This window comes from Antennarius striatus, chromosome 4, assembly GCF_040054535.1.
Source record: "Antennarius striatus isolate MH-2024 chromosome 4, ASM4005453v1, whole genome shotgun sequence".
In the NCBI taxonomy this organism is placed as follows: Eukaryota; Metazoa; Chordata; class Actinopteri; order Lophiiformes; family Antennariidae; genus Antennarius; species Antennarius striatus.
Genome location: NC_090779.1, coordinates 11380870 through 11396979, shown reverse-complemented (window position 1 = coordinate 11396979; position 16110 = coordinate 11380870). Strand labels below are relative to the sequence as shown.

The 16110-nt window shown below is 42.1% G+C and overlaps 1 protein-coding gene across 2 annotated transcripts in view; it reads left to right on the top strand.

Moving 5' to 3' along the window:
• Positions 1-15838, top strand: part of igf1ra (insulin-like growth factor 1a receptor) — a 79228-nt gene extending 63390 nt beyond the window's left edge. For both annotated transcript variants that reach the window (XM_068312029.1, XM_068312030.1), the window contains 9 exons: positions 22-187; positions 301-403; positions 633-703; positions 790-1019; positions 1722-1826; positions 2102-2261; positions 3153-3282; positions 4627-4761; positions 10270-15838. In XM_068312029.1, coding sequence (XP_068168130.1) covers positions 22-187; positions 301-403; positions 633-703; positions 790-1019; positions 1722-1826; positions 2102-2261; positions 3153-3282; positions 4627-4761; positions 10270-10801 — 1632 coding nt within the window. In that variant the 3' untranslated portion in view covers positions 10802-15838. The remainder of the gene's footprint in view (positions 1-21; positions 188-300; positions 404-632; positions 704-789; positions 1020-1721; positions 1827-2101; positions 2262-3152; positions 3283-4626; positions 4762-10269) is intronic.
• Positions 15839-16110: the final 272 nt, after the last annotated feature.

Here is a 16110-nt window from a genome sequence, read left to right as displayed (position 1 = left end):
CTGTGTGCTTTTTCTTTTCAGCCTGAAAAACACGAATGTGTGTCACGACAGCAGTACCGTGAGCACCGAGGGGCTCGGCTGACCAATCTGGGCTTGGGGAATTACACGGCTCACGTGCGCGCCACCTCACTATCGGGGAACGGCTCCTGGACAGACAGCATATCCTTCTACGTGCCCCCGCCCAAACGTACTGCAGCGTTTCTCACCATTTAAAAACATAAACTTCTGATAATTTAAATTACAAAGGAAATGACATAATGAGTGTGTGCTGATGGCTTTCTGTGTTTTGTTCTGTGACAGGAGACGATGGTGTTACGTTCTACTTGATCATCATAATTCCCATCATTGTGACACTCCTCATCGCCAGCCTCACCACCATTCTCTTCTTTGTGAACAAAAAGAGGCAAGAATTTTTATAAACATTCCTTCAACATTGTCAGGTAGTCTCTTGATAATGTTGCTCTACCTCACTATACTCGTTAAACTCACTGATCAGTATGATGTTAATTACGGTTGTAGGTGTTGTTTTCATTTACATTCCCCTGTGGTAAAGAGGAGAATTCCCAGAGAGAATTCCACATGATGTCCACGGTCACAGCTTCTCACTGACTACCTCCACTGTCTCTCAATAGGAATAGCGACAGATTGGGGAAGGGCGTCCTTTATGCATCTGTTAACCCAGAGTACTTCAGTGCTGCTGAGAGTAAGCATATTGAACATCTCCTCAGTTTTTTTGTTGTATTTCAGTTTTTCTGTACTCCTGACCTGCTTTTCTTTGTGTCATGCCAGTGTATGTCCCAGATGAGTGGGAAGTGGCCAGGGAAAAGATCACAATGCACAAGGAGCTGGGTCAGGGCTCCTTCGGCATGGTGTACGAAGGCATCGCCAAAGGAGTGGTCAAGGACGAACCCGAGACACGAGTGGCCATCAAGACGGTCAACGAGTCTGCGAGCATGAGGGAGCGCATTGAGTTTTTGAACGAAGCGTCTGTCATGAAGGAGTTCAACTGTCACCACGTGGTAAGAGGAAGAAAGCTGAACAATACTTACTATTAGATAGCAAAGCAGATAGAATCACATTACGTCCATCGATTATCATTAATGTACACTGATGAAGAGATTAAAGGATCGTTGGGGAATAGGTGGCTCTGCTCAGGTCGCTGCAGCCTGAAGCAGAGATTGCGTACAATTTCTCATCACAGTTAAGCTGACGTATTAAAGGTTTTCATTTTCAAGAAATGCTACAGCCTCTTTCAAGTCCTGCTGCCAAAAAGACTGACATTCATTTGTTTATTCCATTTTGAATACTTTGAATGTAAACCCCACCATCTAAAAACACTTAACCTCTATTTTCTACTGTGAGAGCCAGCTCAGTTGTCTTTAACTTAAAAGCTGCATCTTGTGGCAGTCTTCATGTGTTTTCTACCATAGTGTGGGTATGATGTGCAAAATGTCTCTTCAAAACACAATCAAACTATGGTAGCATCTTCTGGCCGCATTACTGCTCTTGTTACTACACAACAAGTGCGAACCTCATTCATTCATTCAGCTGCTTCTACATTTTCTTTGTGTATTTTTTTCTCAACGGCACACTCACGAATAATTTGCTTACCTAATGAACTTTATCTTTGTACTTTTCCACTGCAAACTGTAAAGCTGCTTAGATTTAATTGGTGCCCTGCCTTTGACCATCCAACCCGTACTGCATTGTGATTGGTGTAGGTGCGTCTGCTGGGCGTGGTCTCTCAGGGACAGCCAACCTTGGTGATTATGGAGCTGATGACCCGTGGAGATCTCAAAAGCCACCTGCGTTCTCTGCGCAAAGAAGTAAGCAGCTTTTCGTCACTTTTACATGCGTGCGCACACACACACACACACACACACACACACACACACACACACACACACACATACAGTATATAGAGGGAGAGCGAGATCTATTACAGATGTACCCTGTCTCTTGCAGAAATGCTGCAGGTGATGCACCCACACCCGTTTTGTCTTTCTCCCACATCTCCATTGCATCCATCCCCTAATTTGTACTGTAGCTTGGACTAACACTGTTTATTCCTGCCATTGAACCTCCTCACCCCCTCCCACAGAACTCCACCAGCCAGGTCCTGCCTCCGCTCAAGAAGATGATCCAGATGGCAGGGGAAATCGCCGACGGCATGTCGTACCTAAATGCCAACAAATTTGTCCACAGAGACTTGGCAGCCAGGAACTGCATGGTGGCTGAGGACTTCACTGTGAAAATTGGGGGTAAGTCAAGTTAACACGATGTCATCAGCCCCCCCCCCCCCCGTTACGCAGCACCAAACTCACTCTGCCACCTGCATACAGCATACAGTGAGCGTATCTGACAGTGCCTGAGTGTTAATGTAGATGGATGGGGAGGGCGGGGGCAGCGAGGACAGGATGAGCCCTTTGGAGTTTCCTTTTTGACACAGTGAAGAGATATTTTGTGGATTTTCCAACCTGTATTTTTATCATCATGAACAAAGTCTGGAGGGAATAAAGGATTAGGCTCTGACATTCCGTCTGTCATGTTTCATTTCCGGAGCGTAACTCAAATACTGTTCGATATTGTTTCGGAACACACTCTGCTCATATATTACTGAAAGTGTCTGGATTTGTGTCTTTTGCTATTTAAGATTTTTTTCTTTTAATGTTTTGCAAGTTTAGGAGGGTTTTTTTTGTTTGGAATAACTCAAAAATCTTTGTGTTCAGACATTGGAGAAAGAACTTTTCACATTTTGGGCATTTAAAGAGTTTTTTTTTTTATTGTAGTGATTTTTTTAAATGTATTTTAGAATAATTAGAATAATAATTATTTATCTCTGGTGATTTTTACAATATTTGTTATCTTTTCAGTAACCTGTCATTCCATTCCACATCTGTACTGTTTAATGTTTGTTGTAATATACAACTTATCTCTATTCGTGCTAGTGTTTTTACTTTCACAACTTTTATTTTCTTTGATACCACTCTGATTGCCTAACAAATAGCCCCCCAGGGATAAATACGGTTTTTCAACTGAATTCAAGTAGAAGAAATACAATGAAGAGGTGGAACGTCTGTCTATCTTTCTTCAGTTAAATGTGGCAGTGGTGAGGAATCCTGAATATTTCATCCTTGTCATTCCCTCTTCAGATTTTGGCATGACCAGAGACATTTATGAGACGGATTACTACCGAAAAGGAGGGAAGGGCTTGTTGCCTGTCCGCTGGATGTCTCCAGAGTCACTGAAAGATGGCGTGTTCACTACAATGTCAGATGTCTGGTATGAGAACACAGCATTGTTACACAGTCCTCAATTATATATGAATAAACTTTCCCTAATCCAATGGCCTGCAAAGAATTCCAGAAATGTTCTACATATTGCATGTCTCTGTGCACGATGATTATAAAACAGTTCATGCTGTGGAGTCAAAACTATAAAAACACCAAGATCATTTCTTGGCCTATATTCTTAAGAGCATGCCTTACTTAACAGTGTTAACATGCATTCCATGCCCTCCATCCTCTCTGTGTGCATTGTGAATGCTAGTACTTCTAAAAAATCTTGTGGTTTTTTTCAACTGGCATTGTGGAAATTCTTCTCTCTGTGACAGAAGTAAAAAAGGAAGATAAATTGGTTTTCACAACACCTTTTTATGCCAGTTTGTGGTCAAATTTCCGCTTGCAGTTCTCCCACATTTTTCTATCTGGAGCGATATTATTGTTGAGGTATACATATGTTTACTAGCTTGCTTGCGAATTTTTTGTTTCCCGACTCAAAATATCCCACGGGTCAGTTACTAAGAGTGGGCTTAAACTACTCCAGATGTTCTCAAATGATAGGTTGCGGTGCCAGTACAAACCCACCTCCACATTTACGCACTACATCTTCCCCTTTGATGTTGTACATATGAACTTTAATATAAGACAAACTGTGTCTTTGCTCGTTCAGAATCCACATGTAGGTGACTTTAATTACATTGATCAAGAAAAGCTGTCTGAATGTGGCTTTGTCTGTCAGCACGAGGCTGTTTCAGCCAGTTGTGTGTGGTGTCCTGTGGAGTTCGCTCTCAGATCTTGTGCCAGTGGTGAAAATATGACTAGCAGGAATGAACAAATATTGTGGTGTTTGTTAGTCGAGTTAAGAATGTTCCTCGTGAATATTTTCATAGTAATCTCTGTGTAACCCGACCTAAGGTTAAGCTGAGGTGATGTTTACTATGCTGCTGGCCGGCCGTACAGTAAAGACTGCTGCACTGACAGACAGATGACATTCTTAATACGTAAGCTGCCACGTCTGAGGCTCGGCTTGTTTCCTCTGAGTGCTGCATCCTAGACAACAGGTTGATAATAATTTTATCAACACAATAATTTAAAGGCTTTAGCCTCTTGTGGGAATAAATCTACAAAAAGCTGAATGTGATAATTATTTTACATCTTAACACGTTTTTGTAAATAGTAATTTTAGGCAGTACAGTATTTAAACATCGTCAGGCCTCTTTTTTTAGATGCTGTAAACACAACACTGACATAGCATCGTTGTTATAAATTATAAACAATAATTTCATCCTCTTCTTTGAAATCAGTTCAGATGTTCTTTTTACTGACATGTCATTCCTTATTGCAGGTCGTTTGGTGTCGTCCTGTGGGAGATCGCCACCTTAGCGGAACAGCCTTACCAGGGCATGTCCAATGAGCAGGTGCTGCGTTTTGTCATGGAGGGAGGACTGCTGGACAAACCTGACAACTGTCCTGATATGCTGTGAGTACCTGCGACCAATTCTCACATAACATCACCTATCCTGACAGGTTTATGCTATGATGCCCCCCCCCAGAGGGACGTATTGTTTTGTCCTCTGCTGCCACCACCTTGCATGCATCCTATCCATCAATATTTTACCCACAGTCTATTTTAGGCCGCGGCCCTAAGTGTGTAGGATATCATGTTGTGTGTATGCTACGGAAGTGCCAAGATGAGGCCTGACTTGAACGTCACAGTTTAAATGTGGCTTACTGACGACATGGTAAGCTGCTGGTGAGAACCCTCCTCAGCCGTCGGCCTCAGCCCATAGAAGGGATGCCATGGCTGGTATGTTAAAGATGCCCCTCATTCATGGAGGAGGGAGATGGTGTCACTCCATTGGCTAAAGACTCATTGACTCATTTATAACTCATTAGTGAATCATCTCGGCCGCTGGAGGAGACAAAACATAGCCTGGCCTCCGTGTCAGTGTGCAGAACTGTATATATACATTTCTCCTCTCTCATTCTGACCTCAATGAGAAGGCATGCTCCCCTCTCCCCTCCCACTCACCATGGTTGAACTCACCTTAGAAAAAGAGCGCGAGTAAAAAAAAAAAACAAGAGCCGTGTGTTGTGCAGACACAGGCCTCTGGTTTCTATGGCAGCCTGTCTGTTTTGTCCTGATTACAGGAGTATGTGGATTGTGTTACCGAGGTGGTGGCAGTGGGGATTAGCCTCCGTGACTGTGAGCAGCACACGGAGGAAGTCAGGCTGCTGCCGCAGGTCACCTCAGTGACTTAACAGAGATTTCCAGAAGGGAACCGCGAGGCCAGACTGCGTTGTGACGACTGCACAGATACAAGAGGAGACAGCGGGAAGGATGAAAGACTGAGGGATGAGTCATATTTGGAGAGCTTTGAAGGTCTCCTCCTTTTGCTGCCTTTCCCATGGTCATGTAGCTGTGGGTTACTGATTGGATATCCCATGTTTCTGTCTAGAGTTTCCCATAGACAAAAGTGCATTCTCTTCCTCTCTTGCAGGGGTTGGGCATAAATTAAAGGCAGACTCTGCGATCATATTGAACGTCATGATTTATTGTGGAGTGTGCAGTATTACTCGGCAGTGCTGTAATACATCACAGTTTCATCCGGCCAGTACAGGTTTGAAGTTTTGCAGTTCTGTTGCAAGATATTCCTGTTCAAGTTTATTAAACATTTACCAGTGATGTTTGGAGTCTACTCTGCTCTCGTGGCCTCAACGTTAGTCTGTTTCTCATTTTATTTGAGTGTCATAAGGTCTTTTAGTCCGTCTCTTTGTCTGGTGAAATTTTAACTACAGCTTGAGTGGTGCAGAGTTTTTAATTAGAAGAGTGGCTCTTTCCCTTTTTAACCTTTAAATTTTTCCAAGCAGATATTCAGTATTTTGAGCTCAGTATATTGATGTGACACTTAGCTGAGGATATATTATCACATAACTTTTTTTTTTTCATCTGTTGTTTATATCAGTTTACTCTTAAAAACAACTGCTGCCTGAAACATAATTTTAGGGAATAAATGTGTTGTATCTTAGAGCACTCAAGTAAGAACCATGTCTTTCACAATGTAGACAGTATTTGTTAGGTGTTGTCTCCTCTTTGAAAGGAGGATCTGCATCTTGCATTTAATTCTAATGATGTGTATTGCAAGGCGGACTCTATTTTTCCCTGATGCTCTCTGTGCCTCTTAGTTTTCAGACACCCAAACAAAAAGTTGTGGTGCAGTGACCAAGTACACACATCAAGAACTCTCAGTACGCTCATCCAGCAGTCTAGAGACTAAACAGGCTCATAATTCACATGTTTGGTTGGTCTTTGAAACAACAGTAATGCCATTGATCGTGTTGGATTGCCGTGTATTGACACAGTACAGTTGTCACTCTATGCATTGATATAAATGATAGAGAAGTAGATGTCCAGCTAAGCACAGACATCAGGCTCTGAAGTAACAAGTAATGAGATGTATCAGAGAGGATAGAATGGAAGTGAATGGCTAAAAAGAGGGAAAGCATGCAAAACAAAAGTATTTGGACCACGAGGACTAGCTAAATTACAGGACACGTTGCTAACGTCAGCAGTGATAAGTTAGATATTAGTCAATCGCACTTAATGGCAATAGCATGTGTCAATGTGTGCCACGGCTGGCAGGAGGCTGAAAACAAATCAAGATCAACTGCTGTGTTTGTTTCCCAAATTTCGTCAACAAGTCTTACGTGCAATAGTAGATGGTGGGGGGAAAGTTCTCAGCAGACAGGTTACCCCGGAGCGCTGGCCCCGCTCCCAACCATTATGGATTTTTCTGTGAAAGGTCTTCCCTGTCTGGGATTGGACATTTAAACGTCATCCTTAAGATACTTGCTGTGCTGCTGAAAAACAAGCCATAATACACCCCCCACCCACATCCCCCTGCCACCCCCCACTGTTGCTTCAGAGTATGAACAGAGCCATGTGCTGAGGAAAACTCTACCCATAATTCCTCTGCGCACAGAGGAGCTGGCCTCCAACTACACAGGCTGCTGCAGAGACTGCTGGGAGAGAGGGAGAGCGAAAACAGGAGTAGAAGAGAGATGATTGAGGCGTTTATGTCAGCGAGCTGTCGAGTGTTCTCCGATTGTTTTATGTGTAATTGAACATGTGGTCTAGTACCCCACAAAACTGATAATTCTCACTTTTATGATGTTTTGACATCCCTGAAGCCTGGCCGCTGGTCTTGTACAGGAACCTTATGTGCTGAGGAAATATGACATCACCAATCTTATTGTCACTAAACAAATAACATCCACATTTTGAAATGTCTCCAACAAGTTGGTGTGACAAATGTAAAGCTAGTATTCTCTTAGTGTAGTTAATCTGGTTGAGCAGACGGAATGGATTAATCACTTAGACCAAGGGATGGAAGTAGATATTTATAAATTTATTCAATGTGCATCCGCTGCCATCAGCAAGATGTTTATAATGTGGGTCGGACAGACTTGACATGCCCAAAAGTAGTTTGAGGGTCTGCTGGGAAATTCTGGTGGTGTTTAACCCCTTAAAGATCCCGTAGGAGGTTGGGGACATTGAGTCAGAGTAGGCCATGTTCTCAATCTCCCTTGTCAAAACGGCCACCTACAGCTTTGGTAGCAAGGTTTATGGTGCCTGTTGTGGTGGAAACCCAGTGGTGGATGTCTTGTTCAATCAGTTTTGATTTTGATTTTAGTTTTCAGGAGGGGAAAGCGATGCACCACCAACACTGTTTACATTGGAAGAGGGGAGCTGCTGACCTCAATTAAGGATGTTTTTGGGAGGTGGAAGGAATACTTTGATCATCTCCTCAATCCCACCACCATGTTTTCCATTGACGAAGCAGAGGCTAAGGTCTCAGAGGTGGACTGGTCTATCAACCGAGCTGAAGCCACCAAAGTGGTTGCCAAGCTCTTCGATACCAGGGCACCAGGGTTCGATGAGATTCGCTCTGAGTACCTCAAGTCTCTAGATGTGCAGGGATTATCTTGGTTGACATGTTTCCGTAGCGTGGCATGGCAGTCGGGGACAGTGCCTCTCGACTGGCAGCCTGGGGTAGTGGTCCCCCTTTTCAAGAAACTGCACAGCCTCCCAGAGAAACCCTACTCCAGGGTACTGGAGAGGATCATTAGACCGATAATTCAGCCTCGGATTCAAGAGAAACAATGTAGTTTTCTTCCTGGTTGCGGAACACTGGACCAGCTTTATTCTCTCCATTGCGTGCTGGAAGGTTCATGGGAGTTTGCCCAACCAGTTCATATGTGCTTTGTAGATCTGGAGAAGGCATTTGACAGCGCCCCTCTTACTACTTGTGAGGAGTGCTCTAGGAGTATGCGATTTAAGGCCCTTTGCTAGTGGCTGTTTGATCCCTATATGACAAAAGCCGGAGCTTGGTTCGCATTGCCGGCATTAAGTCAGACCTGTTCCAGGTGCATGTTAGAATTTAGCAGGGCTGCCCTTTATGACCAGTTCTGTTCATAATTTTTATGGAAAAAATTCCTAGGCGCCAGGGGCCGGAGGGAGTCTGGTTTGGAGACCAATGGATTTCATTTCTACTTTTTTCGGATTATGTTGTCCTGTTGGCCTCATCAAATCTGGACCAGCTGGGGCATATGCTGGGGTGGTTTGCAGCTGAGTGCAAACTGAGTGGGATGAGGATCAGCATCTCCAAATTTGAAGCCATGATTCTCAACAGGAACAAGGTGGTCAGCCGTCTTCAGGTCAGTGGGGAGTCTTTGCCCCAAGTGGAGGTAATTAGGTATCTTGGGGTCTTGTTCACGAGTGAGGGAAGGATAGAACATGACTCTGACAGAAGGATAGGTGTAGCAGCTACAGTGATGCAGTCTGTATAGGTTTGTTGTGGTGAGGAAGAGCCTGTGTTGAAAGACAAAGTTCTTGATTTACCGGTCAATCTACGTTCCTACTCTCACCTATGGTCATGAGCTTTTGGTCAAGACCGAAAGGACAAGATGCTTAATACAAGCGGTTGAAATGAGCTTCCTCTGTAGAGTGGCTTGGAGCCCCTTAAAAATATAGGGTGAACTCTTCCCTGGTGACTGAGCTCCTAACCCTTTCCTTGGTGAGGAGCTCAGTCACGAGGGAGGAGCTCGGAGTAGTGCCGCTGCTTCTCCACCTTGAGTGGAGCCAGCTGAGGTGGCCCAGGCATCTACTTCAGATGCCTCCTGGGATGGATGGATGGATGGATGGATGGATGGATGGATGGATGGATATTTGCAGTGGGTGAGGGAAACAGTTTACACTCTTGTTCTACCTTGTGTCCGGTCTCATTGCACCAAAAAAAATAAGAAAAAAAACTTAATTAATTCAGACAATGGGGAAATGAATGAGAGCATCCTCCACGTGTTTGCTGTGTTTGACAGTAGAAATTTTTTGCTGCATCTTGCTTCTGTTTAACCTCAGGACAGTAAACTGAGTTGCAGGAGTGTTGAAATGGGAAGCGTATTCTGCCATCTGCTGGTGAGAAAGCAGATGGCCGTATTTAATGGCATAGCATTATTCATTCATTCAGTCATTCATTTTCCGCCGCTTCATCCACCGCAGCGGGTCACGGGGAACTGGAGCCTATCTCAGCTGGCATAGGGCATGAGGTGGGGGACAATTTGGGCACTACGCCAGTGCACCGCGGAGCCACACTCAAAGACAGACAACCATGCAAACACACACACACTCCTACGGGCAATTTGGGACCGGCCAATCAACCTGATGCGCATGCTTCTTGAGGTGGGAGGAAGCCAGAGAACCCGGAGAGAACCCACGCAGACACGGGGAGAACATGCAAACTCTGCACTGAGCGGGACTTTAACCCGGACCTCACGTGTTGTGAGGCAACAGCGCTACCCACTGCGCTACCGTGCCACTTGCACAACATTATAGTATTTCATGTTTTTGGTGACTGAGTGTTACTTTAGGTCTGTAAAAAAATTACACTGCACATTTCTCACCCTTTTATCTTATGTATGACCCTCTCAGGTTTGAGTTGATGAGGATGTGCTGGCAGTACAATCCCAAGATGCGTCCATCCTTCCTGGAGATAATCAGCAGCATCAAAGATGAAATGGATCCTCCTTTTAGGGAAGTGAGCTTCTTCTACAGTGAGGAGAATAAGCCGCCGGACACCGAGGAGCTGGACATGGAGATCGAGAAAATGGAAAACATTCCACTGGACCCTGCATCCACCAGGCAGCTGTCCTCCGCTGCTGCTACAGCCCCCTTGTCAGGATGTGCAGGAGGTACGCCGCCTCCTCCTACGCAGCAGTTATCCCCCATTCAAGGCCAGAGTACTCCACTACTGGGACCTGTGTCACCCTCCTCTCCGGGTCCAGTTTCCTCAGTTTTGGCATCTCCAGGCCAGGCCTTGGACAAGCACTCAGGACATGTTTCGGCCAACGGGCCTGTGGTGGTTCTGCGGCCCAACTTTGATGAGATGCAACCCTATGCACACATGAATGGGGGCAGAAAGAACGAACGGGCATTACCACTGCCCCAGTCGTCGGCCTGCTGATATCAGACCAGCCCCTCTTCCTCTTTTTCCTCCTCCTCCTCCTCTTACACAGGGTAACACATAATCTCTGCTCCATCACTTAAGGGCGTATGAGATAAGAAATGACTTTGTTCTACTGTGTGCCTGCAGATGGTTTCTTCACTCCATTAAGGTCGAACACAAGGTCTAATAACTGAAAAGAGCACAGAAACCTGCTAAAGCATTTGGAGTTTGGTGGCTCAAACCCGACACTGAGGAGCTCCTTTCCTGTGAGACCTGTATTTCAGTCTTTTCTGCAAAAGTCGTTCGAGGAGGAAAACTATACAGGCTTGTATCCCGACTCACAGGTGTAGACATGAACTTAAGAGAGAAAAAAACTTCTTTTAGCATATCTGCCAGCAAATCCAACAGAAGAGCACTTTTTTCCTGATATTTCAGAAAGGATGTTGTGGATATCTGAGTGTGTATTTATACAAACACGTGATTCTTTCTATATTATGGTGTAACTCCATTTCTAAATGACTTTCCATTACAAATGACTTTGTTTGCCTGAGCAGACTTACACATGTCATGTAAAGACGCCTCATCTAGACAACGTTAGGACTAAGATCATTGTCTCACTTTCCTGTTGATATTTCTATGGGTGTAGATCCTGTCTGAGGCGGGTCAAGAAAAAACACAAGGGCCTATTGTGTAACTATTGCCAAAACACTTCTCTTCAGTTTCTCATCAGGGTTTCCCTTATTTCTACGAGGCTGTGATTCAGAGTTGAGAAGCGTCTGCCTGGGCAGTAAGATCAGAATTGCTGCGTGGCGCTCTGACTTCATGCTTATGTGTGTGCGTGTGCGTGTTTTTGTTCGAGACAGTGGAATAAAAGGAAATGATTTGAACTTCTTTTGAAGTTACTAAATTAATTTAAAATTTATGTTATTTGTAAAAGTTATTTGTAAAAGCAACTGGGTTGTTGAATTAAAATAATTATTTTTTTACACATATCTGAGCACCAACCAATAACAGCAGGTGACATGCAATAGCAATACAAAGACAGTCACTATGCTTTCCTGAAGTTCAAACAATTAAACAGTAAATGCAGAAATAATTAAAGACGTATTAATCAATTGCCCAATTTTTTTCAGATGGAATTCCTTGAATATGTATTTTTTGCCTTTGTCTCTTATGTGATGATATTCTGAACATATTTGAGTTCTTGACATGCAATTTTACCCACTTTTTTTGTTGTTGCTATTTTCTGATGTTAGTAATCAATAAAAATTGAGAAAACATTTGTAGATTAATAATGAAAACACCAGACCTTACTGTTTCTCCACTGACATCCGTTCCAATTCGAGTGTATTTCAAACCCCACAAACCCTGCAGACTAATATCTGTTAACTCTGAATCACCGCCTCTGTCTGTTTTTTTTGTTCTGTTTTTTTAACACAGTCTCACACTGCAAATCACTGAACTTCACTATCAAGGGACAAAACTCTGCCTCTACTCTAATTTAGTCTGTCCAAAAGATTTTTTTAAGTGTCCATTTCAGGTGGGGGTGAACATCAATCATTGATGCTGCTGTTCAAGTGAAAAGGCACCAAATAACACAAGACAAACAACCTGAGACAGGAAACAAGGTGTTGAATCCCATTTTAGTAACAGAGAGATGATTTTTAAATCACAGCAGGTCTCTTTTAGTTTCTCTACATTTCAGACAAACGTAATGGTCTTACACCTGTAGTTTAGACTGTGGGATCGTTTTTTATACACATCATTGGTTTTGTCACTTTCTTAAAATCTTTTTACAGTTGTTTGCCTCTATGTACAGAAAAAAAGCTGCTATTTTATTGTTTTTCTCTTTTTGGATGTTATAAATAGAGAAATCCTTCAGGTTTTTGTATTTTACGGTCTCCACTACAGTCTGTCTCTTATATCTTCAATCTCTATTAAAACAATAAAACAGTAAAAAAAAATTAAATAAATAAAAAGGTGGATATAAAACATCTTTCTCTGTGACCCCAGGAGGTTTTCTCTAACACTATATTTTGCTCATTGCCTTTTATTTTATGAAATATTTCCTCCTCTGATTTTTTTTGGATGTCTATATTATTATTATTATTATTATTATTATTATTATTATGGACACCTTAACTCAGTGTGTGAGTGTGAACTTTCTGCACCTGTTTTGTACTTGTTGTCTAATACTGCGCCTAGCATTGCCCTCTAGGTGCGACTCAATCTCAGGTCAAAGTAAAGACTTTGCTTTCTCCACACATTCTCATGATTCACCTCTACCCGTCTTAGATTGTACCCCCCCTCCCCCCCAATTGTGCATTTTGAGTTCAGTACTGCCCTTTCTTCTACTCACTGGCCCCTGACTGACTCTTATAACATACTATACCTGTCCCTCCCACCCCCGGTGCCTCCTTTTTAAAGTCAGGATCAGTCCCAGGACAAGAGATATTTACTTTAAACCAGATCTGGTATTTTAACCCATCCATTTTCTGCCTTTTTTAACTCAGTAAGGCTGATTGGATTGTCATGTTTGCCTTAATTACATCCATCTCTCAACCAGTCAACCAACTATTCAAAGATATTTTTTTCACCACTTTGTTATTAAACACACTGTTGCACAGTATAATGATGCTTCATTTAATATCACTCCTTTCAAATTAAGAACAGGTCTAGTTGTTTGTGCTCATAGTCACTGCTTCTGAAAACCAAATAAAGGATGGGTTAAAGTCCAGGGAAGGGAACACATTTCAGTGTTGTGAGTGGCAAAGGTCTTTAATGGAGTTTGAACAGTGAAAAGTGTTTTGAAGGATTTCTGGTCATCTTTTAGAAATGTTGCCCGGTAATTATGATTATTTTCCTTTCTTTGACTTTTGTTTTCTTTTCTGTAGGGTTGTTATTTATTTTTTTTATTTTGTGATATCAGTTTAAATCACTGTACAAATGCCCCAGAATTCAGTATAAAGTTGGATTTTTTTAAAATATGTATTTTCTTTGGTGTCATGGCTGGGGAACTTAAAAAACTTTTTTTTCCCTTCAAGCATATATCTACCTCACTCTTTTTAAAGTACATGTATGAGTATGTAAAACAAGTACATCTCACTCTTTCTCATCAGTGTGCATAGAAACCTCATCCTCTGGATAAGTCCCACAGGGATGTAAAGGCGGGCGAGGGCAGGTGATAGAATGTGTGGAGGTTTCAGTGTTGTAAATTCAGCCCATCAATTTCTGTCTGAAAATTCAAGTTTATACCTCTGAGGTTGGAAAGGAAATAACTGTGTGTTGCCTTCACTACGGAATCATTTGAAATTTTTTGGGGGTATTTATTACATGAGTATTTCAACCTACGTTTAAATTTGACTGGATCATTTTACAGCATCACAACCTCAATCCCATAGCAGACAGAAAGCCTACCTTCCTCTGTCTAATATACACATTTTATGTAGAAGTCTAAACAGTTATCTTGGGGAATATTTTAAAAAGGGAATTGTTTTATTGACCTCCAAGAAAAAAAAACCAAACTGCTTGCTGTAATGCTGAGAGAATACAGCACAACCCCACATTTTACAACTTTGGTTTATTCCAAACATTGATGTCATTTGCATGTTTGGATACATACTGTACATGGATGAGTGCTGTGAATGTAACATGGATGTTTCTTCAAATTATTCACAAACCCTTCGTATACGTAGCAACAGGTCCACCTCTGATGTGTTTTCACCATCGGTCTCGGATGGACATCAGTCATTTTTAGATCGTTGGATTAGATCTCATCTTTGCTTCTCCATATAAATAATTGGCCTTTAATCCCAGTTGAGTCTTTAGCTCTTGTATTGCGAATTTTCATTGTCATTGAGGAGAATCAGATCATTTTAATGTAAACTCAACATGCCTTCTCTGGCTGATTGTACTGCTGCCCAACACTCAAGCTGCTGGCAATAATGGCTGCCTCAGTGGATCTGAGATTGTCATTAAACATGTTGCGAGTGTGAAAGTGTTAATGGAGCTTTTATTGTACATCTCAAAGCGTCTCATGAATCCTTTTGGTTAGTGCTGTCTCAGTAAAAGGGCTTATTGGCTGGAGGCATTAAATGATTACTAGAATTTGTGTCCGATTTTATACCTAAGAGCAATAAAGATTAAAAAAAAAAAAAAAAGACGGGATTATGACTGGGCCAATTCAAATGTGAAGTCAAAGTGTTTGGTCTAGGTTCTTATTAAACTTTTTGTCTGTACATGATTAAAGAGAACAACAAAGATAGACAAATCATTTAGATGCTGCTGAATATCACAGAAATCACCACTGACAAGCAAGCAGCTGGTGGAGTTACTGAACATATCTGCGCATTTATTTCCCCTCTGTTTGGAGCTATGTAATGTACAAACATTAATATTTCAGCTTTTCAGTTCTGGGAGTTTTAGACATTACATGTACCTGTTGTGAAGTGAATTACTGATAAATTTCTAGTTACTTTTAGATCTCAAACCTGTCAAAACTATAACATTTAAATAAACACATAGGACAGGCATGTTGCTTATATTACGGGTAGTCATGGTTAAGAGTAAAAAACATGATTAGAAAAAGACAATAAGCCTGAGTTTACAGCTTCACACTAGTTGCTTTTTGCATTACCAGCTTTCAGAATAAATATACAGTAACTAGCTGAAAAACTCTTGACTGGCCATCTTTATCACTTCAGTTCTTCAGAATGTTCTTCATGCAAACCTCAGGTTTATGGAGGATGCCTCAGTGCATTCACACTGCAATAATAAGTTTGAGGTTTATCATTGCCATGCCTCTGTTTTTATGATTTGCATTCCTATACCTTCTGAGGGGGCCTTGGGCTACTCCTATTATTTTATAATACTTTCACAAAATCGCTGTGTTCATTACCTGATTGGGGAAAGAAATAATTTTTTTTTTTTTTAAATCTTCACTCGACTGTCTTTTTCAAGCTCTGTATCTGTGGCCTCAAAGTTTTTCCCACCTATGGCTGAGATGGTGGACTTTTGACATGCCATCTCTAAATGTGTATCTGAGAATTTTGTATTTTCTTTTTCTGAAATTTTGAATAAATAAATGAATGAGAACTATGCATTGCTCTTTAATTCTGACTGAGGCTATGGTTTCTTCCATCTCACTGGTCAGCAATGTGACATTTTGCATACGTAGTGTCAGACATTATTCCACTGGTAATTGTGAGTGATGGTAGCTAGAACCACTGGCGTCTGGTTCTCTATCTTGCCCATGTGGTCAAGACAGCACTGAGCCACTGTCATACTGGTGCTGTGAGCTAGTAGTTAAGAATTATTTAGACCTGTTT